The 23,352-nt window shown below is 43.9% G+C and overlaps 1 protein-coding gene across 1 annotated transcript in view; it reads left to right on the top strand.

Moving 5' to 3' along the window:
* Nucleotides 1-450: 450 nt before the first annotated feature.
* LOC306700998 (neural-cadherin) overlaps nt 451-23,352 on the top strand; it is a gene marked incomplete at both ends in the record, with an annotated part of 277,168 nt that continues 254,266 nt past the window's right edge. The window contains one exon of the mRNA XM_079166195.1: nt 451-1,498. Within this exon, the coding sequence (XP_079022321.1) occupies nt 451-1,498 (1,048 nt within the window). The remainder of the gene's footprint in view (nt 1,499-23,352) is intronic.

Below are 23,352 nucleotides of genomic sequence, written 5' to 3' on the forward strand. Positions count from 1 at the left end.
CATTTCCTTATAATAAGAGGTCTGAACCATCTCTAAAGAGAGCCGGCGTTTGCCGCGCGCAGTTTGCAGCAACTCAAACGCAAGACGGATATATCGGTCGGAAACAACGCACGTAAAAAGAGAGCGAGGAAGCGAACGGAGGTAAGCGCGCACTCGAGCTGTAAGAAGCTTTTTTTTCTGGGACGCGCACAGACAGACAGCGCTGCTGGTGAGGCAGCAGACGGGAGAGAGCGTGAGAGGAGGAGGACGCACAAAACAAACACACAGAGACAAAGTTATCCTGCGTCGAGATGAAGTATGGTGACGACAAAATACCTGCGTTCCAGTTTAATGGAAGTTTTCGCATCATAAAGGCAAAGAAGAGAAATACCCCCCGAGGAACGAGCGCACCCATGGGTGTCGATGTGGCACGAGCGCTTTAGTGCAGCGGAGCCGATGAGATATCCAGTCATGATTTGGGTCGCGTTTCTACCTTTTTTGGTTTCGTGCGCACACGGGAACGGGACCGCGGAGCAGGTGCCGTTCTTTCACGGGCATGTATTTGAGAACTCGTCTCCGGGCGCCCGGGTCAACGGACTGAGCGTCCCGTTAAAGCGGCTCAACTCGCAGAGGCTGTGCCGTACCGAGGAATTTGCGGGGCACTTTAAACTCCTGGGAGACGGGAGCGACAATTTTCGCGTTTTTGCGCACCACAAAAGGGGGCATGTTTTGTTGAAGACTTCTGGGGTTCTGGACCGGGAGGAGCGGGCTGAATACGTGCTGAGTCTCGGTTTGTGTTGCGGGGAATGCGCGGGACTCTCCCGTGAAGTGGACGAGGAGTCTCCGGTTGTCGCCGAGGTGGCGTCCATCAAGGTGGACGTCCTGGACACCAACGACCACCAGCCCACCTTCCCCGGTGCCGATGTGAAACTGAGCCTGGATGATGCCACTGCGCTCCGCACGGCGATCTACTCGGTCACAGCGCGGGACGATGACAGCGGGAAGAACGCGGAGCTCATCTACTTCGCCTTGCCCAAAAACGGGAGTTTCTACGCGGTGCCCAAAACCGGAGACATTCTCCTGGTGGACTCCATCCTCGGTCTGGGTGAGCCGATTAAGTTTAAAGTGTTTGCCCGGGACCGCGGTTGGCCGCCTCGCACGAGCCAGAGCGTAGCAGTTGAGATCAATCCACGGCAGTGGCCCGTGGCGCCGAACCCCCAACCGGGCAAACGGAAACCTACATCTCAAATTAAAGTGCCAGCGAGAAGGTCCAGGTCAGTGCTGGAATCGGACAGCCCCGTTTTCATCAACGTGTCCGAGGATGCAGGGATAGGTTCGGTGGTGATGAACCTGGGCCCGGTGAGGTTTCAGTCGGCAGCGTTTGAGCTGGTGGAGCCCGACGTGGAGAGCTCACCTGTCAGCGTGAGCCGGGACAGCGGGGATATAGTCATATCGCGGAGGCTGGACCGGGAGACCGAGCCTCTGGTGGAGATCACCGTCAAAGTTCAGGATAAAAGAGGTGAGCGAAAGACCGAACGCGCGTCTGTGTGCGTTTCGCGCGTGTCTATCTGTGAAGTGTGTGTGCGTGTGTTGAAGAGTGAGAGACAGTATGACTGTTTGTGTGATCATTTTCTGATCTGATTTGACAGATCATGTCTAGTGTTCGATCCCTGCGAGGCTCGTTGAGCAACATACAAACATAATCTATCTAACAATGCGCTGTATTGCGTGCGTAAATACGCACGGAAAGGCGGAGTGCCTTTACTAAAGACCCTAATATTGTGATATGATACAGAGCGATCTTCCCTATAACTTTTTTTCCACGGGGTTCCAAAGGCCCCTGGACTCCAGATTAAAGTCCACTGGACAAGATACAGTTTGGTAATAAAGAAGACAATGTAACCCCATATAGGTGTTCCTTATAGTTTATAAATTGGGCCTACTGGGCATTGTAATTGAAACTTGACTATTACGGAGCAGGGTCAGTGGGGAGCCACTGTGCGCAGCATCCCGATGTCAGGGTTGGTGTAAGGTTCTCGGAGGTGAAGTGTCTTTGGGGTGCGAGAAATCCAGGAATCCTGTTGCTGTGGGAAGTGTGTGCTGAACCACGGAGGTACCTTGCAACGTCAGTATTCTCCACTGGGGCCTCACATCCACGCGCTCCATCCTGGTGAACGATTGGACTGAGCGGTGTTCAGAGCGCCTGGTGTTTATAAAACAGGTTAAACTGAGTGGCAGCAGTCAGTGCTGCTGATGATTCATGTGCTCTGTTGAATCAGGGCGGCCGTGAACGGTGCCTGTGCCTGCCGCTGGGGGGGGGGGGGGGGGGGGGTGGCTGCCGCCGAACCAACAGGTTAATTATCACCTGCGGATAAAGGGGAGCAGAGGGACGGGGGAGGGGGAGTCAACATCCAGCCAGACTCACATTAATAAATGGATATGTTAGGGGATGAAACGCCGGGCTAATTGACTGTGACACTGAGCGGCGGGGACTAGAATACAGAGTGCAAAGAAGACAATATGAATGACTTTGCATTTGCCGTGTGATCTATATATCTATGTATCCATCTGTCTGTCTGCGTGGCATGATTGGAAGAACAAGTTCCGCAGCGTGTTCCATTAAGACCCGCTAACAGCTTTTGACTGGAGGAGTGACTTGATCAATGTGACCTATTGGTCTCGTTAATGTGAACTATCCTGACGCGGGGAAAGAAGCTGAGGCCGCTCCTGGCACACAATGCCAGGTCACACTCCCTGTAACAATGTCGGCTATTTGTTACAATCATTTCCCTTCTTGGACACATTCATAGTGATGGCCGAACTTTACGTTGTCAGTGTGGCATTTTAGTGTTGCAGTATTATGTTATTCCCCTGAGAGTTCCTTCATAGAGCACCGGTAACAATTAGCTGCTGTCTGATGTAAGGAAGGGACTCAGTTGGGACTTCTTGGCATCCGAGATGTCTTTTTTTGTCGACAGGTCTCCACACTTTTTTTCTTATTATTCAATTTCAAGCAAGCAGAACACATTTCACCAGCCGATGAAATGCATTAGTGGAGGATGTTTTTTCCCTGCACCCTGTCAAAAGTTAAACCGGGTTCGTCTCTTTCTGACGGACTGCGTTGTTATATTCCTTCTGCAAATGAACAGGAATCAAACACGCGGGAGAGAGCCTCGAATAATAACGTTCTTGAATAAATTGTCAGGATGTTGGCAAAGGAAGGACCAGAAAAACAAAACAAGTTTTCGCTGTCGATTTAAAAAATATGTAAATGTATGAGAAGCATTGGCAGGAGTGTCATCTGTATTCTTATGAAACAAAAGTGAAGTGTGTGAAAAGTGAATTTTAATGTGTAATCCAGTTAAATCCAACCGGATACAATGCGGATAAGTTATACAGTAGATGTATAATTTACTGTATAATTTAAAAGATGTAAAATGGCTTAATGTATCTGAAGATTAGAGACACATTGTTGCTGATGTAGCCAAATCACTTTCTGACCAGTGCTGGTTTTCGGATGATTGAATCTTCAATGGCTGAACCTACTCAACTGGTGTGATGTGTTTTGCTCTCACAGTATGCGGAGCTACGACATTTAAAGAGGACGGTCAGTGTACAAGTTTCCTAAATGGATGGGTTTAAAAAGAAGGGTGATTGAACTACATTTCCATGACCCGACTGTTCACTGCGTGATGCTGAAAGTTTTCATTTCCGGGCTTAGCAGCGGCCAATGGGGGCGGACACGAGCCCGGCTCAGCCACCGCGTCTGAAGCACGATGCGTCCGTCGGGTTGTCGGTGGCTCTGTTGAAGTCCTTTAATCCGTTTGGAGTGGAGAGCCTGCTGGAGCCTCGACCTCCCTCCATCTGCTCCCATTATCCCCGTAATCCCATCTCATTCTCTCTGTCTGCCCCCCCCCCCCCCCCCCCCTTGCTCTCTTACTTTCTCGCTCTTATTTTCACTCACTCCAGGGATTTAGTTTGAGTGGAGGCGCAGAGCGAGAGAGAGAGAGACAGTGAGCTTCTGACATGATTCTTCGAGAGAAGGGTGTGTGTGTGTGTGTGTGTGTGTGTGTGTGTGTGTGTGTGTGTGTGTGTGTGTGTGTGTGTGTGTGTGTGTGTGTGAGGCTGGAATTCTTGCATATCAGGATCTAAGATCACTGGCACAAGGGAAGTGCGTGTGTGTGGTTGCATTTATGACATTGTGGGATATTTTTGGGGCGAGACGTCCATCCCCACATGGTAAACATTTACATTTTAAAGCAAAGAGTTGGTCTGTGAGAGTGAAGGTTGGGGTTGGAGTCCGAGGAACGAATACTTACCTTCGGTAAGTGACACAAACAAGATTGTGTGCGCTAGTAAATTTCACGCAGATGTTTTCACCAGGGTTACTTTTAAATGCACAGCTGCTCTTTATTTCTAACAAGAGTGCTCTTTGTTTTATTGTCCTATCATCAACCCGTGTGTCTTGGCGCACATCTAGCCTCTGATATCCCAAACCTTTCATTTTCACAAGTCGTTTAATAACGTGCCAACACCTAAAAGAGCACCAAGTGAGCGCTCCATTAATTTCCCCCAGAGGTCCCTCCCCCCCTCTTAAAGCAGCCGATCTGACACCGTTCTTTGACTGCAGTGACTCCCGTTGGCATAATGATTAATGGAATTATTAATTTGGTTAATTAGTTAAATGATTAATTTTCTCAGGCACACACACGTCTATTGTCCGTCTTCAGAGCTCTTCCCTTTTGGAAAATTCAACCCAATGTTTTCTTTCACTGCTTTTCTTCTCATTTCTCGCTTAAGGTGAAACCGCCTTCTGCACTTTCATCTTTTCAAATAGACAATAGGCTATTGTAGTCCTCTTTGAGAAATTATTCTAATGCACTTTTTCTGTGCACACTCTCACAGTCACATGTTCTAGCAGCCTTTATGACATATACAAAAAAAAATAGTAATAATAATAAAAGAGTTTATGCCAAACAAATTGACCATTTGTATCTTGTACTGCACGACAGGTATTCATTCCACTGGACTCTTACCACATGGGAGTCCAGTATTCTCTTACGTTTGAAGTCTTATTGGTCTACCAAACCCTGAAGACCCTGTTACATGTTTGACTAGAGCCAAGTTTGACTATCAAACTTTTGGTCACATTGCAGGACATGCAAGATCATTAATTAACTCTTAACTTGTCATGCTACAAGTTTTTTGTTGCTTGACACAAAAGGAAAATAATTCATTTCCTACAGTCTAAGGCCCATCACAGTTCCATAATGAACCATACTGTATATGTCTTTTTTTTACACTTCTAAACGGGTGGGGTCCACTCAGTCGGCCTGAGGAATTCAACTCGGCGGGTCAGAGACGGTTGCCCGGTGTGGGAGGAACCTCTCCCCGGTGCTGGATGGCCCTCGGCGGGCCAATTTCTTCCTTGTGAGCCACGACTGGCCATAGTAAGTCGACTTGGGAAGGTCTCAGGTGAAGGCGGTTAGCTGCCGTGAGCTACAGCACCCATCACCCGGACCTTACCTGCACCCGGGGCGCCGTGGACTTGATGCCAGCTATGCCCTCTCTTCCTGTGGGGGTTGGACAGGGCTCCTGGCGCGACTGTCAACGGGGGCGGACTGTCCTCGGTGCGATGAGTTCCACCCACCAGACCTTCTTGAAACAGAGAATTTAGACGTTGATTCTCAGTGGGATCAGCGGTATTAGCAAAACTCTCACATTACAGGGAGTCGTTTGTTCAGTGTCAATAAAAAAATAGTTTGTAAGAGACTTGAAAGAAATATCTGCCACTTGGCTGGGATTAAACTAATTCAACTTTCTTCCAATATGACTTCACTGTTTTTTCCCCCATTTTTCTATAAGTAAGGCCTCTTCAGTTTGGTCCAAACTGCTGCAGTATATATACACAACTTCCTAGCTTCAGTCAGAGATATGTAACACGTCATTTACAAATGCTTTGCGTGTTAAGTGAAGTGTATTTTGAAGCTGCTGATAGCAGCATTCTGTCAGCTTCAGCCAGCAGACTGCTGCATTAATCACTGCTTTGCCAGCATCAGTGAAAGGTTCAATTATTTTTTTTTCCCTTTTGTCTCCTCTAATTATTTCCTGTTGCTGTCATGCCAAGTCTAAAGATGGGTTCCCGCTTTTATTATGTGGAGGAGAATCCTTCGTGCGATGTTAGCAGAGCTGTCGTCTTTGCACACTTAAACAGTGCCTGCAGACCTACTGGTGCAAAACAAATGAGCAGCTTACCTATGTAGTTATGTAGTTAGTGTTCTTTAAATAGAGCCATTTAGCAAGCAACCCGTTTTTAAGCACATTTGAAATACAGTTACTTTACCAAATTTAGCTGATTATAACTACTAACTGCAGAAGATTGAGCGACAAAATTAAAAGAAGATCATTATTACAAATGAGTTTTTAATCATTTTGATTTAATTCATTCACTTAATTAATAGTTATATTACAATCACCATGGCAATTCTGTGTTAACTGCACTAATTGTAAAGCAACGTTGCGTTTGTTTTTAATACATAATGAAATAATTCTAAACAGTTTGCATCATACCATGATTTAGGTGCCTGAGCTCAAACATTATGTGTTTTCTACATGTTAGATTGGTCATTTTCTTGATATACAAATTACAAAGATAGAAAATAGCCAACAGTTTGCTCAAAAGACTAGATGCGTGGACACACATGTCCAGATTGCGCGTGAGTGTTATGGGATTTTGGTTAATGAAGAGAAACAGCTGGCTTTAATCAAGACAACGGTTACTTGATGTCATACAGATTCCTGCCTCTCACAACGAGACCAAGCATGAACACACACGCAAACCCAACGTGTGGGAAAACAACGATCAAAGAGAACTGCGTTTTTAGGCTCTGCAGTCAAAAGAAATGCACATGGAATGATTTTGCATCCAATTCTTTTGACATTTCAAACACACACACTGATAAACACACACACACACACACACACACACACACACACACACACATACATACTGTACATTCACCCACAAAATAAAGCATTGTGCTTCTTTTGAGTTCGGGGTTGCCAGATTACCATTCCCTATCCAGACAGATGGCAGTGTGAAAAGCCTGTTAGCTGCATATGTTTCCTGTCTTTTGTTCATCAAGATGAAACATATTTGCATCCATTTATTCCTTCAAAGAGCGTAAATAGCACTTATCTGGGCTTCTATGCACACGTGTGTATGCATGCACAATGAGTACACTGGTGGTTCACTGTATGCAACGGTTGAGACACATGCATGTTTTTTTTAGGGGGCTTGTTTCATTGCAATCTGTAGGGCTGCTCGATTATGGCAAAAATCATAATCACGACTTTTTTTGTCAATATTGAAATCGTGAGTATGTAACGTGATGACTCATTCACTTTGGAAACATCTGAATGCAAGTTAAGTGCGTCAACCTGGTGAATTTTGAGAGAAAAAATGGAGCGGCTAGATCTATGAAGAACTTCTCCCTTATAGCATTTAATCATAAAAAAGCCCCATCCACAAAGCATGGTTAACGAGGGGTCCGTGGTCTTGCAGGGAGCAGGGGGCCCCACAGGGAGAGGGGGATCAGCGAGTTGACGGCCCTGGGAAGTGGCGAGGTCTGGGTGAGGAATGCTGTGAAGCCACAGACTGCATATAAGAAGTGGACACAGTCATCGTGACGTCACCTAATGGTTTGTGGAATGTTGTTATGAAGCCTTGAGTCCGACAATTTTGCTATCCCATCTTGCAATATGGCCATCGTCATTTTGTTTTTTTTGCAACCGGTGAATGGAAGTTACCATATTTAGAATGCTGAGAAATGACGTAGAGACGCCGTATACGTCTTTGGTAGCAACCTGTCAATCACAGTAAGCCCGCCCTAAAGCATACTCCACTTTATGGTCTGTGTGACTCTAAATGGACCATCATTTACTAAATAAACATCATGCTGTATTGAAGAAGACTTGAAACTAGAGATTGAGACTATAAACTCATGTTTACAATGTTTACTGAGGTAATAAATCAAGAGAGAAGTAGAGTCATTTTCTCTACAATCCAGAGGAGTCGCCCCCTGCTGGTCAGTAGAGAGAATGCAGGTTTTAAGACAATTCCGCATCGGCTTCACTCTGCAGAACCGGAGGTTGCCGCCTGACTAAAGGATCCACCTTCAGCTCCAACCTTTCCAAGCTGCTCTAGAGCCGTTCGCAGCGCACCACCACGGAGGAAATGGACAGAACGTTTTTTTTTTGCGCCTCTGATGGTTACTGACTCCCAATTCTGTCACCAATGATTTGCCAACAGCTTTTTGTAAAAATCCCAAGTCTCAGCTTCAGATACTGTCAAATGTGCTGTGGAATTTCTGGCTTCCCTTGGCACAGTTCTCTGGTTCAGTGGCTTCAAGAGAGTTTATTGTATGATCCGCTGTGAGCACAGAGAGGAAAGGAAAACACAGCTACTCTTACTTTGGTAGCAGTAAATGAGACAACTCAACAGCTCAGCTGTACAGAGTTTGTTAAGACAAAGAGCCATTCAAAGGTGTGAAATGCAGCATTTTGGATTTTCAGTACAAAGAAAGCTCGATTTTCAGAAAGAAATTGGATTCATTGTTGCTGTAGAAAAACAGTTGAAACAGTATGTGAAAAATGCTCAATACATGCGTTGAGCCCTATAGCGATATTAAAAGCTGAAATTTAAGACGTTCTGGGAAATAAAGTTGTACCTGTTGAAAGGATTTCCAATAGTGGTTAAAAGAGTTTTATTTGAAGTGTTAATACTAAATGAAGTTCAAGCACCAGTTGGAGCTCAACATCTGAGAGAAGGGGAAGTGTAATGCCTGACATGAATTATTAGAAGTTAAAGTAAAAGATGTTTGAAACATTTTTTAATGAAATGTCATAATATTTCAAATAGATTTGGTAATGATACCAAAGTGACTCGTAGTCTTATTACACACCCATGACATCAAGGACCTGAGGCCATTGTAGGTTCTCCTACATGCTTCCAAAGGGAGGAGGTTAAGGGACGTTTTGCAGATTTGCATCCAAACCTAAATGCACTGCGGAGACCAGGAGAGGCTGACAACTTTGTTCGATATTGAAAATGGTTGGAGACCGGCTTGGACCCAGATTCAGCAGTGACCTGCTCTCCATCAATGTTGACTTGGAACTTTAAAAGCTTTTCAGAGTTTAATGTCAGATATGAGCCACTACTTAAGGCACGTCTGTAGCTATTTTGATTTCTCACCTTTCAAAAAGCACCTCTTAAAATGACTGCTTTCAATTTTAAGGACCTTCTTCTGCTCAGTGACAAAAGAAACCTTTTAAAGTTTGAAAAGGTCACCAGTCACCTAATGACAGAAGATTGTAAGAGAAATGTTCCGAACAGAATAATACATTGTTAAAGTGTTCACTTGGCTTATGCTCCTTGTACACAAAAACATTTTCAATAATTGTTCTCATATTTCTTGTCTTTAATGTGCGCAAATTCTACTTTTAGTGTTTGAATAAACACAGCTGTTAAAGTCTCAAACAACAATATCTCAGCCGTGGGTAGCACTGAAATCGAGGTTGCTAGAAGATTTTATGCACAGAACCCACATTTCCATTTTAAGATGTGCTTATTTCACAGAAGAATTTAAAGTCTGGGCAAAGCAGAAAAAATGTGTTCTGAGTTTGTCACATAAAATTGGAAAGGAGCCACAGCGGTAGTGTCCTCTTTGAAACTAGTACTTGAAACCTTTATGAAGACAGCAAGTCAACACGTTAGTCAGCTGGTTTACAGAGTGATGTGGCAATGATGGAGGACAGGACCCGGCCAGTAAAGAAATGCAATGTGATGATACGACAAGGCTGCTGTGCCGGCAGCCAGACTGAGGAGTTGTCCCAGAGACACAGACGCCAAAAGGAATGAATCCTGTTCTAAGGGTACCAGTATGTTCGAACAATAAATAAATATATACTGTATATATATACATATGGTGGTTTGGGCTGTTCAACTACAGTAAAAGAGATGTAACACACGACAGCTTGAGCAGTGTACCACACAACCTCATCATATTGTAAAGGCTGAACGTTAAGTTCTGAATAATGAATTACTGGGATAAAATGTAGCAGGCTTATTTTCATGTATGTATGAATTCAACCACCTTTATTTGCATAATCACTAGGGGTGTAACGGTTCACATTATTCTTGGTTCGGTTCAATACGATACCATCATAAAGTATTGTTATTTTCTTACTTTGAACAGTGATGGATTCATCTGTGTACAGGAAGCTGCAGCAGCTCCTGTTGTCTGTAACACATGGGCTGCTGTCGTGCTCGCTCTGATCTCTGGAGGAGGGGAGAGATCCGCTGCACCGCCGTTGCTTTCTGAGACGCTGGATTAATGACGTCGACCTATTTGTGTGGTTACAGTCGGCTAGCTTTGTGTAGTCCGTGGCGTCCGGCCGTCTGTTGTCAGAGCAACAGCGGGAGCTTCAGACATTTGATTCTCTGTTTGGGTTTTTGTTTTCTTTTACAAAGCAGGAATTATGGTCTGGCGAAATGGGCTCTTGAAGGTAGTAGTGTCACGGGGCTCAATAGCAATAAGCACGTAAGGTCTCATATCCGCGGCTATAAATATAGCTTTAGCCCTGTTTGCATCGGTAGGGAATAGCTACCTAAATGCTGCGGGGAGAGTGTGTAGCGCGTGTGCTGCTGTTGGTTTTCCTGGTGAGCTAGTTTAGCGTAGCATGTAGAATGTAGAATGTTGTTCTTCCGTGGTGAGTGTCAGACAGCACGTTGTCTGTTACGTCGGGTTGGTTGCCATGTTGAGCAAACATTGCATAGTATTATTCAAACGTATTGCTGGTTCGTAATGCGTACCGAACCGTAAGCCTCGTACCGAACGGTTCAATACAAATACGTGTATCGTTACACCACTAATAATCACCAGCGTGGCAACCTGCAGCTGCCGGCTGTAGCTTCCTATTTAGCGGACAGATATAAAAGTGTTATTGATGTTCTCATCTAATTCTTGGCAGGAAAGTAAACTGGCTCCTTTCCCAAAATGCCAAACCTTTTCTTAGAAATGTTCATATAGCTGAAGATGACTGCTGGTACTGTATGTCCTCATTTTAATAGATGACTTGATCAGCAGAGACACAGCTTTTTGTTTCACTTCCTCTGCTCCACTGTCACACAACTTCAATTTTATTACAGCTAGTTAAATGATGTCCCTACAATCAGCATGTAATTATACACTGTTGCCCTGTTCTCCAAGGAACCAGCTGTGGTGCAGCATCAAACCAAGAGCCAAAGCACTGAAAGCTGTTACTGATCAGTGATGGGAAAGGTGTGAGAAAGACTCACATAACACCAGTGAATGTGATGAATCTATCCATCTATCTATCTATTTATCCATCCATCCATCCATTTTTTAATTTTTCCATTATTCCATCCACATCCATTCATTCTGGCATTTCATTGAGACAACAGACACAGCTTGACAGAAATACCCGTGGTACTGGTTCCCAGTGTTAATGTATGAATCAATGCGAGTGAATTTGCATGGTTACATCTTCCAAAAAAACCTCATGAATAATTAATTCTAGTTGGCAGCAACAATTTTTGCCAAGGTCAATTTCTATTTCTGAGCAATAAATTGGCTTTTTAGCGTTGTGCTTCCCCTTTTAATGGAATTTTGACTGTTTTACAATTGTACCTCTGCTCCCCTGATGCCGGACCTGTGCCTTTGAGCTACGACCCACCGTTCATGTGTTTAAACACCAGTATCATCAGATGTGTTGCCATTTTGTAAGCAACATATTTCAACATTAGTGCGCGGTTCAAACTGCAGCGTTTGCTTCACGGTGACCTTCATCATATCACTAAAATGTCACTATTATAAAGGTAATGCTTTAAGACACACTTGAGGGTGCCTGAGATACCAAATCCATGTTATCTTGTCACCTGCGTAAACTGCTTTTTGGTCTCTTTTGTCCATTTTTCTCCAACCTGAATTCTCCTCCTGTTACTGTCCATCTCATGGTCTCAGTTTAAAATAAATCTGTTGTAGTATCGTTTTACAGTGAAGTCTCTCTCTAGTGCACTAGTGTTGGCAGATATTGCACGCTTTAGCCCCTGAACAAACATACAGTGCAGAAATAGCAGGTTGCTGTAATGGAATATGGCTTATAGCTAATATAAGCTAGTGTAAAATGTGGGACCTGATCCAGGCAGGTTTTATTCCTTTGTGTACAGACTTAGGGGCCCATGTATTAGGCCCCTAAGATTAATTTCAATATATCACAGCCTGTCATGGTCTATGGATTAATGAATGCGTATACCTGGAGTGGGGAATACGATTCAGAGGCAGCACTGGATGGAGGTTCACTGTGTGTTGAGTCATTTGTTTTTTAAGTCTTTGTCAGACTGGAGTCCTCCTGTTCGCAGCATTACTCCTGTAAAATGTGATGTGAGTCGGAATAACTTGAGATAAAGACTAAAAAAAAATCTTGTTTTAAAATATTGATTTGTACCGGGCTCGCTATTTAATTGCGAGATAAAACCCTGGCTTGGGAAATACAGACTCGGAGCACAACAATCAAAAGGAAATGAAACAACTGAAAATTAATTACGGTCTCATGTTGTTATCAAGGTGTCGCCATTATTGTGATAAGAGATTGTTTTCGTTTTGTCGTATCTTACAGGCATAGTGTAAGCGGTTCAATTCCCAGTGAACAAGCGGTATTTGTCAGGACTGGCAATGAGAATAAGCAAAATAATCCTCATGAGGGAAGAGAACTGACAAAGTCAAAAGTTGGAAAATACAGAATAACAAATTGGCTTTATCGTTATCACCAAAAATGTACAAATATATACATTGATTTTAATAATATATTATAGCCTTAAGCATGTATATGTTAACAAACAAGAATAATATATTGTATTGCCATTCAAGTACATACTAGTTGAATATTTCTGCCTTCACCACATGGCACCATCTGTCCTTGCTTCAGAAATAGCACAGGCTGAGGACAGTTTCATCTCCAGTTGGTTGATGGAAGTTTTCCAGGTAAACGTTGCTTTCCAGATTAGAAAAGAAAACAAAGCTGCATTTTTTTTTTGTTTCAAATTCTGCCTCTAAAATGTTGTTCTGTGACATCACCTCAGGAAGGATTTAGGGTCAAACTGTCGGTTCAATTAAACTCAACCCGTCCAGGGCGGAGGGTGCTCTCTGTTACCTTTGTTTTCCCAGAATGAGAGAACATTCAGACCCATCATCTGTTAACTCTGATCCAAAAATGCTCCCGTGCTTGGCAGCATTTACTCAACGGCTTGGTTGCATCGCACACAGCAAATCCTCGAGTGAGCCCGAATTGATCAAGTAAGCCACATGACAGCAGTCTTTTTCCTCTAAATGGTCGGAATATGTTCAGTGGCAGAGATGTTGTTAGGATGTAATCAAATTAAATCGGAGCATCATTTCTTTTCACCGTCATTATGAGATTCGTATTCCACTGCGAACAAATTGCTCCGAGGTTGCTTTGAAAGCTCTCCTCTCAGTGCAGTCCTGGTCTGCATGCTGGACTCTCATCTGTGCAAACACATTCAGGCTTAGAGAAAAATCTCTAGGGTTCAAAATAATTACTTTAAACCAACTGGGTGTGAAAAGAGACTTTGGCAGTTGCATCACCTGATTGGATTTTTGTATTTATTTATTTTCTTTATTTACATGCGTAGGGTCTTTAGACTTACTAAAGGCCGTGTGATAAACTTCACCGTTTATAGAAATAGTTTGGGAAATATAAGCAAGACCTTGTAGCAGTCACTCATTATGTATACAAAGAAAACCACATTATTAAAAGAAATAGGATGGTAATACGTTAACAAGCTCTTCTTCGTTCAACGCCTCCGACAGCAGGTCGTCCGCCGCGCTCGTCATCTCTGTAGCTGCTACCCAATTAAAGTGAGCGTTGTTGTGACGCGAGGTAGCCTATTTATTTGTGTTGCAGCTTCCTCATGTCTAGCCTTTCTGCCGGCTTTGGCTGTGCAGCGGGATCAATTAATGTCTGCACACGCGTGTGTGTGCGTTTTTGTGAGTGTGCGTGTTGGAGGGTCAGTAGTAACACGCGGGTTGGGTGTGTGTGTGGCGTCGGGCCTCCTCCTCTAATACTCTGAGCACACAGGAGAGCTCCTTCTTGCTCTGCTTCCTCCTCGTTACTTCTTTAGAGAGATACACATTTCCTCCTTTTCTTTCCTCCCCCGTGATGTAAAACATGATTGAAGTGTTTTCTTTCCATCTTCTGTGTTTGCAAGTGTGTCGTGGCCACACACACACGCCTCCCACTGTGTTCTCCGAGACCATCAAACGGCGCACGAGCACACCGTCGGATTTGTTATCCGCACCTCATGCACCGAATCTCCTTTTTTTCCTGTAATGTCCCTTTCTACTCCTCCTGCCCTGTGGTTTCACACACCCTCTTCATCCCTTGCTGCTATCTATCCCTCCCAAAGTCCACACCAACTGTGTTTTTTTTAAATATAAATCTACGGCGTTCCCATTTTTCTCTCAGTGATCCTATCCCCTCCCTGTTATTTCAACCCTATTATATTTTTGTTGATGTATGCCTGCTTTATTCACCTTTTCTTCACTTATTCTCGCAGCGTCACTTTTTTTCTTTCCAGGGGAGACTCATTTCATTCTCTCTGACTTTCTCTCCGCCCTATCAATGTGAGTGATTGTGTAATCCGGCGGCGTGTTAAAGGCATGAGGAGACTGTCAAACAGATCAATAGACAGCGCCTGAATATGTATTCTAACCCCCTTCCCACACAGCTTTTCTTAAACACACACACACACACACACACACACACACACACACACACGAGTGTGCGGCAAACACAGAACAAACAGGCCAGTGAGAACGCAAGCAGGTGCACAACAGTTCAAACAAACATGGAATTTGCAATGTCTCACTCTCATTTATGAAATACACATTTATGTAGACATACATCTTGAATACACACACACACACACACACACACGCGTTAGAAACATTACATGGCTCAACCAAACAGCGAGTAGTGATTGATGTGCTTCACCGTGATTGATTCCCTGTCTGAAGCAGAGGAAGTCAGTTCATCTGATTAAAGACAGACAAGTTGAGAATTAAAGATCGGAAGCCACTCTTTATGTCTCTCTCACTCACTTTCACACACACACACACACACACACAGAATAATGTCCTACAAGTGGCTGATCCCTTATCTGTCGGCTACAGTAGCTGTCAGTGCAGAGAGTGGAGCCGGCGTCATGGGCCGCGCTGTTTGTCGGGTCATCCGTCAGCTTGTAACAGCTCCACGGAGGGCAGAGCGCTGCAGCGCGGATGAGTGAAATTAGACCTCTGTGATCGTCGCATATGCAAGAGCGCTCTCCATTTACATGTTTACGCATTCAGCTGACTGCTACAATAGCAGCAATAGGAGAGACACAAAGGTCAGAGCTGTTGTCGTCTCACGGTACTACAGTGATGACAAACAGAATGGATGGAAGGACAAAGAGGAACGGAAACAGAGCAAAGGCTCACCAGGTTACTCTGTGTATAGCTGCAACAAGCATGTGAATCATGGATTTCACATATAATGGTCTGAAGGTCTACATCTCCTCTCACGCAGCGCTGAAACGGCAATGGGAGTTGTACACAGTTGTCAGTGTGAAGGGAGAGCAGCGTCAGGATGAATAGATGGAGAGTTTGGGGAGGAAGTTCTGAGGCGATACTCATCCGTTTTGTCACGTTCGGTGCCATTCGGTGCCATTCGGTGCCATTCGGTGCCATTCTGTGCCCCGCTTTTAGCGTTACTGGCTCAGGTTTGACTTTTCTTGTCAGCATCCGTTCTGGTATGCAGCACCTGAGTGGGAGGACGTTGAGTGGAAAGGGTCTTATCAGTAGCAGTGGAGCAGCACAGTGTCATTTTGGTGTCAAGGATTACAGGACTTGCCAGGGAAGCCGATGAGCGTGTATCAAAAAAACCTTGATGGATGTTTTCTTTTACCCCACCGATTAGAATCACTCGTGGATCATTACTTTGGCTGTCATCATTTGGTTCATATATTCTAACAAGGCATTTTAAGGACTGCTTCCATCACGTGTCAATTCAGTGCGATTGGATAATTCCTCAAGTGGGAACCTTTTTGTTCATTAAAACTAAATACACACGGTTTTAGTTTAATTTCTGTACTAGAATAAAACTGACCGTGGAGATGTCAGCTCCCAAACTCACTCCAATTCCTTTTGCAGATAATCTGTGCCTGTGCTCCTCGACTAATCCTGTGTGGCTCTTCGTTTTAAATCACTCAAGTGTTTCATATAGTGGGGCATCACAAAACCCCACCACCAAGCTGGCACAGGGGCCTGATGAAAAGGAAGGAAAAAGAGAAGGAAATGAGGTCCCTCATTAACCAGCCATTTAAATGCCCAACCCAATATCCAGGAACGAGCATTTTGGATGATTACGCACCTCGCAATTTATATTTAATGGCAAAGTTCAGAGCCAATGTAGGAGGTAATATCTCCTTTATGTAGCAATGCAAGTAAGGGTTTGGAGTGCTGTACAACATGTTTTCACTCCCAACATGTCAAATGCAGCAGCTTCGTCCGTGGCCCCACTCTTCAAACCATTCAACCCTTCAAGTACACCTCAAGATTCAGTTTTGTATCTCTGAATTTCTGCTTGTTAGATGCATGCATCTTTTCAAATAAACGTTTGTGTTCACAGGAAACTACATTTAGGAAGAAATCGTGGTTTGTGTTAAAATATGAAGCCCACAGTTGTTATTTAGTCAAGTTAAGAAGGCTTCATTTCTTGCCTACGTAATGAAACGTGACTTAAAATAATCAAAGCAAAATTTATACAGAATACTTATTGTAGTGGCAGCTTACTTTACTGTTCTTCTTGGCCACTTCTTGCAGGATGTAAAGGGTTCTGACTCGCGTAGACCACCATGAGCTATTGCAGGCTAAACGTTGCTTATTAGCTGTTGAAGGATGAGGCTCGTCGCTCGTAGTTAAAAGTAGATTTATTCCATGTAAACAAAAAATAAACAGAGTGCTTGTGCAATAACTGGAGTACTAAAACATTGACCTTCTGCTGGCTATAACTAAAAAGTCTATAATCTGCGATCTCTAATTTGCAGTCAGAAAAATTGTTGCTCCACATCCTGCTTCATCAAAACCTAACTAAACCTAACTCGCCAATGTATTCCATTTAGTTTTCTGCATATGACTCGGTAACACGTCGCACTCCTGCCTCTAGAAATATCAACAATACCTCATCCTGCTGGTTTAAATCATGTGTGTCACTGTGCATGGCAACATACGTCACTGCGGCACAAAAACACAGATTTGGGTATTTTCTATTTACACTCAATCAAACTGAACGGTCAGTACGTGCATCTTCATTTACATGTAACGAGCAACTTACAGCTCCAGTTCTGAGGATTTTTTATTTTACATTTGAAGCACTGCGAGCTGGTCTACAGCTCAGTGCAATGAATTCAGGCTCTTATGTAACTTTGTGGGGACCCAATATTTGAAATTGACAAACCATCGCGACACTATTGACAATAGGCCTCATCTATCAGTAATAGCTATTGAATTTATGCACAAATGAACATTCCTGACCATTTGTACTGCCAGTTCTGCACCTTATACATATTTATATATATATATATATATATATATATATATATATATAAATACAATACCATGAATGAAATTCTGCACATTTATTTGGCGACTAAAATAAACTACGTTGAAACAGGGATTTCAAGACAGACCGAATCACAACTAGCTGAAGGTTTCCTACAGCTGAGGGAGGCTGGGGCAGCCAGTTACAACAGGCACTGGTGGAGGACTTTTATTAGTCTCCCTCCACCCAAAGGTGTCGTATAAGTGACATCCTGAGAGTCTGTTTGCAAAACAAAAACTCAAGATGCGCTGGTTGAACATGACCACCTGAGCAACTTTTCTCAAATGTATTGACATGTATTTAACTGAGCAGAGGGAATGAGCACGCTGCCTTGGAGGCTGTCCTGGCCAACCTCAGCAGCCAGTTGGCTCGAATTGGAGGGTCGTTAGCTTGATTAAGCTCACCTGGGCCTTCCAGACTATAAAAGCTGGTCAATGTGCTCACCGCCCTTCCCCACCTTCTACAGCTGACCTCCACCCTGCAGCACTTGGTTTTTCACCTTCAACACCCCACACAGCTCATAGGCCGCACACACATCCACTGCTTTCAGCTGCTGACATTCATACTCTACATACCAAAACCTAATGAATTATGTTGGATTTTAAGTATAACCTTGTAAAAACAGTGAAAATCCGGTTTATACTGCACTTTCCTCTCCAGCACACACTCACCAATGTTAACGCATTACCTGTTTTACAGCAGGCAGGTAGTGTCATAAACGTTACATGGACAATGCGCTGATAACTGAGAGGTGCAAGTTGGGAGCCGGAGCACTATTTAGAGATTTCAGTGGTAAAATATTGGCTTCAAGGAATACTACACTCAAAATCCATCTTTTAAGAATCAAGTGCTCTCCATTGGCTGGCTTTGAAAGGGGGTCCGAACGGTTTGGAGCTGGCTGCTTCTTGGAGAACGGTGGCTTTTTTTCAGCTTGGATTCACAGTGGATTTCAGACTTCTGTGTTCATAAGAAACATACTGTTTCCTTCGTTACATGCATAGTATCTTCTGAAAATAAACTTCTAGTAGGTATAATTAGTTTTTATGTTTACAACAAAGCCACTTGGTTGATTCAGAAAAAAGATCATGGTTTTGGTTTAAAAAGGTAAATTTTTTTAGAAATAATTAAATAAGTTTAATGATGTTTATTATAGGCCTACCTGGCATTAATAAGTTAACCTAACAAAACTACGGTAAATTAAGTCAATGTTGACTTGGTTCTAGACGGGACAGGAACAGCGGTCTCCTGGGGCAAAGCAGCATTAGGAATCGTTAAAGAAATACAACTGCAACGGATGTTACTATCGAGCCTCAGAGTCCGCAAACGGAAGAGATGAAGGTGGTTGGATGAATAAAAAATTGTTGGCATAGGTTTTTTAAACAATGGCCACAACCGTTCTGAAACCAAAGGTTTTGCTTTACCTTAACTAAGCGCGTTCTGTATTTTGACCTTAAGTTGTGTTTGTACTTAAACCTGAACTAACCTTAACCGGTGTCTGTTGGATGGAATCTGTCAAATATTTTGTTGAACTTTTTGCTCCAGCTGGACAACGAGCATACTTTCTAAAGCTACTAAAGGTCTTTGTTCCATAAACACATGACGTTGTTGAGTATTTGCTGAAAGGACTCATGCTGTCTTTTCTCTTGGGAGGACAGTCTTGAGGGTCAAACATGCATGTGAGTGAGGCCTCTGACATGAAAAGAGTGCAAACACTCGGGCTCGTGTAACGCCAGAGGCGCCTGTGAAGCAGCTCGGCACAAACGAGAGAGTTAACACGCAAACTCAGGGCATCGCACACAATGAACACACTCAGAAAAGATTTAGGGAACACTCGTCCTCCTAAATTGCATAGTCAGGGTAATCTAATTGCAAACACAAAAAAAAAGATGCCCGAAGGTGAATTCCAACTTTTAGCACATGAACAATTCACTGTGTGTGTATTTCCAGGAGCCTGCGGTGTGTTTGTGCGTGTGTGTGTGTGTGTGTGTGTGTGTGTGTGTGTGTGCACAGAAGTACGATAACAAGAGCCCATGCCGTGAGCAGTAATCTGCTAACGCAGTGGATTGAGTTGGCTCTGCAGGATTAGCAGTGGCGTGTAACACAACACACTCTTAATTACTGCTATACAGTCATGTTCAATATAGAGGAAGAGACGGAGAGCGGCGGAGAGAGGGCACACTTTTTAATTGCTGTAATACATTCATGTAGAGGCAGGGGAAAATTGAAAAGATTAAAAAAAGCTGAGTGTTTTAGCTGCCTTTCTATTTGCAGGGTGAACCCCCCCCGAGCTGTAACTAACACACACTTGTGCAGTCATGCGTGCAGACACAACACAAACATATGTCACCAAACTATCTGCCAGCCAGTTGTTCTCCGCGGCGGCTGCAACGGGATGAGACCGTTTCGTCATTGTCATCGCCATCTTCCTATCAGTGTGTCATCGTGTGTGTGTGTGTGTGTGTGTGTGTGTGTGTGTGTGTGTGTGTGTGTGTGTGTGTGTGTGTGTGTGTGTGTGTGTGGGGGTGAAAGAGAGAGGCTGCCAGTTGGGGTAGATCAATATCACTGACTGAGAGATCACAGAGATGCTTATCGCCCATCAATGGCTTCTCATGTGTGTTTGTGTGTGAGCGTGTGTGTGTGTGTGTGTGTGTGTGTGTGTGTGTGTGTTTGTATGTTAGACAGTATCCAATGACAGAGAAGTGGGGAATGGGTGGAGGATTGATGGTTTAATGAAAGAACAGATGAGTTGGTGAATCCTATTTTCTGCTCCAACCCCCCTCATCTCTCTCGCACTCTGTCTCTCTCTGTCTCTCTCTCTCTCTCTCTCTCTGTCTCTCTCTCTCTCTCTCTCCATCTCTCTCCATCTCTCTCAGTCTCTCTCTGTCTCTCTCTCAGTCTCTCTCTCTCTCTCTCCGTCTCTCTCTCCATCTCTTTCTGTCTCTCTCTGTTTCTCTCTCACTCTCTCTCTGTCTCTCTCTCTCTCTCTCTCTCTCCGTCTCTCTCTCCATCTCTTTCTGTCTCTCTCTGTTTCTCTCTCACTCTCTCTCTGTCTCTCTCTCTCCGTCTCTCTCTCCGTCTCTCTCTGTCTCTCTTTCTTGCTCTCGGTCTCTGCTGAGTCTCTGCTCGTATACAGTGGCACATTGGCAGAAAAAGACAGAACAGGATCAGTATCACGTTAAAGCGGACACATGTATTGTATTATCAAGATGTTTCATGTTTCTCAGGTTATAACGTGATCACTTTAATTATTTAAAAAGTTTCATGTTATTACAAACACACATTTTTTATGTTATAACAAGAAACTTGTTTCATGTGAAACATTTCACGTTATAATGGGATAACTTTTAGTAAAAGAAGACATTTGATATTGTAACATGATCACTTATATTATTATAACGTGAAACTCATAAATTGAGGGATATGGCTCATGTACATGATGTGAATAAGGCTTGAGGCTGTTTGACTGATGGTTTTCATGAACATCTCATATGAAGTGGGCTCATCCTTAACTGAACGAAGTCATTTGAATGACTTTTCAGCTATTTCAGCAAGGCTAATAGTCTGTGCTAAGGCCTTTTAAGGTTTAGGTGTTGGACTAAATGCTAACATTAGCGTGACAATATATTTGCAATATTGATGTGCTGATGTTTAGCAGTCCTAATGTTTACAATATTCATCATTTTAGCTCTATTGTGAAAGCATGCTATCATTTGCTTATTAGCACCAAACAGACTTGGCTGCATTGCATTCTGGGTTATTGACTGCTGCTGGGAAAGAAAGTGCTTATTCTTGCTCTTTCATAATAAACTTCACCTTGCACTCATGTAGAACATCGGCCTGAACTCATTGTACAAACTATGGCTGATCAGTGAGATGTGCTTGGAACGAGGCAAAAAACACACAAGAAAGTGGAGTTAGATTTAAAAGCTGCTGTTAATAGCTTCAGTTTTAAAGGCTTGTTCTTTGAGGAGCTGTCAACCTTGAAATAATTGCATTAGTCTTTCATTGGAGAGTTGGAATGCTCTATGGTGGACAAAACACTTCTTTGGCAGCTCGTAAATCCATACAGAATTCAAACTTTTACATTTTAAAGTAGTCGTCCTTTGTGCGGAGCGGTGCCTTCAACGTTCATCCACATCAGTCAGGCCCTGAGCTCTTTGTCTCCCTGTCTTACATTCTGCTCTGTCATGTCTCCTCGTTTCCTTCCTTCCCTCTTCCTCGTGCCAATTTGCGTCGTCAGACTCTATCCTCTCATCATCGATCTCCTGTCCTTCCTCCTGTCAGTTTTTGGAAGACCTGGGCTGCCTCTTTCTCTCTCTCTCTCTCTTTCTCTCTCTCTCTCTCTCTCTCTCTCTCTCTCTCTCTCTCTCTCTCTCTCTCTCTCTCCTCTCTCTCTCTCTCTCTCTCCCCCTCTGTGTGAATGTATTTATTTTTTTCATTTCTCCCCCTGATTTCTCTTTTTGCCACTCCAAGCTGGTCTCAATCAAGTCCATCTCAGTTCCAGCATGAACGGCTGTCAGACAAACAGCCGAATAACTGAAACAAAGTGCAATTGCAACAATGTGAATGGATGACTACAATGCAACAGAACACTAGCCAGCATTGTATTGCCCCCAGCCCTGATTAGGTTGTTTCCCGTACACTGTGTAACGCGTCTGTGGCTAATTGGCAAGTTCAATCAAACAGACAAATGAAGAGAGAGGAGACGCTGACCTTTCAGAGGTAGTCACTTCTCTCCTCTCTCTGCTTTTCCTCTCATTTCCTGCTACACCTTCACGCTACACCTTGCACCTCGCTGCTTTGCCGCGTTCCCCTTATACATTCTTGTCTCCTCTCTCTTCTAACCACCCCTTCATGTGTCAATCCCTTTTTTTAACTTCAACCCCCCCTCTCTCATCTTCCTCTTCCTCTTCCCTCCCTTCTACGGGGAATGACTTGCCAGTCATTCCAATTTATTTTGACGACTTATTCTCCAGCTTGTCAGGAGAAAATTACAACGTGCATACATGCTCACACACACACACACACACACACCCCTCGTCCTTGTGTGTGCTCACGCCGTATGTGTCTATTTCCACTGTGCCACCCACGGATAATGGCCCGCCCCTCCCCACACCCGGCTATTCAATGGATGGAGGAAAGCAATGGTCCAGAGCAGAACAATGGCTGCCTCCATGGCGCGCTGGAGTCGTTTATCTGTTTGAGGCCCGAGCGTGTCCCACTTGCTTTCCGTCTGACCCGCCGACCGTGACTGATGGTGCAGGCCACGCCGCGTTGGGGTCTACATTACACCGTGACCTCTCTGTGTAGAGCGTGCTCACTAATGGCTGCTCTGCACTCATTCATCACCGCGACGGCCCGGAGAGAAGCGGATGATCGGTCGGAGGCGTGGACACATTTATGCATGCATGCACATGCACGTGTGCGCCACGCAGCTACAGGCACGCAAGTGTGAAATTCTAAGCATGGATGGTGAAGTTCAGACGACATACATTTATGAGTAGGCTACACGCACTCACGATATTACAATCAGACTCTAAAAAGGCTCTTACAGGACCAAACATAGCCCCTGTGAGCTTCAGACTTTGTTTAAAGCAGGAAATTATTTTTTCCTTCGCAGTCTTTTTTCTTTCA

This window comes from Pholis gunnellus (assembly GCF_910591455.1).
Source record: "Pholis gunnellus genome assembly, chromosome: 1".
In the NCBI taxonomy this organism is placed as follows: domain Eukaryota; kingdom Metazoa; phylum Chordata; class Actinopteri; order Perciformes; family Pholidae; genus Pholis; species Pholis gunnellus.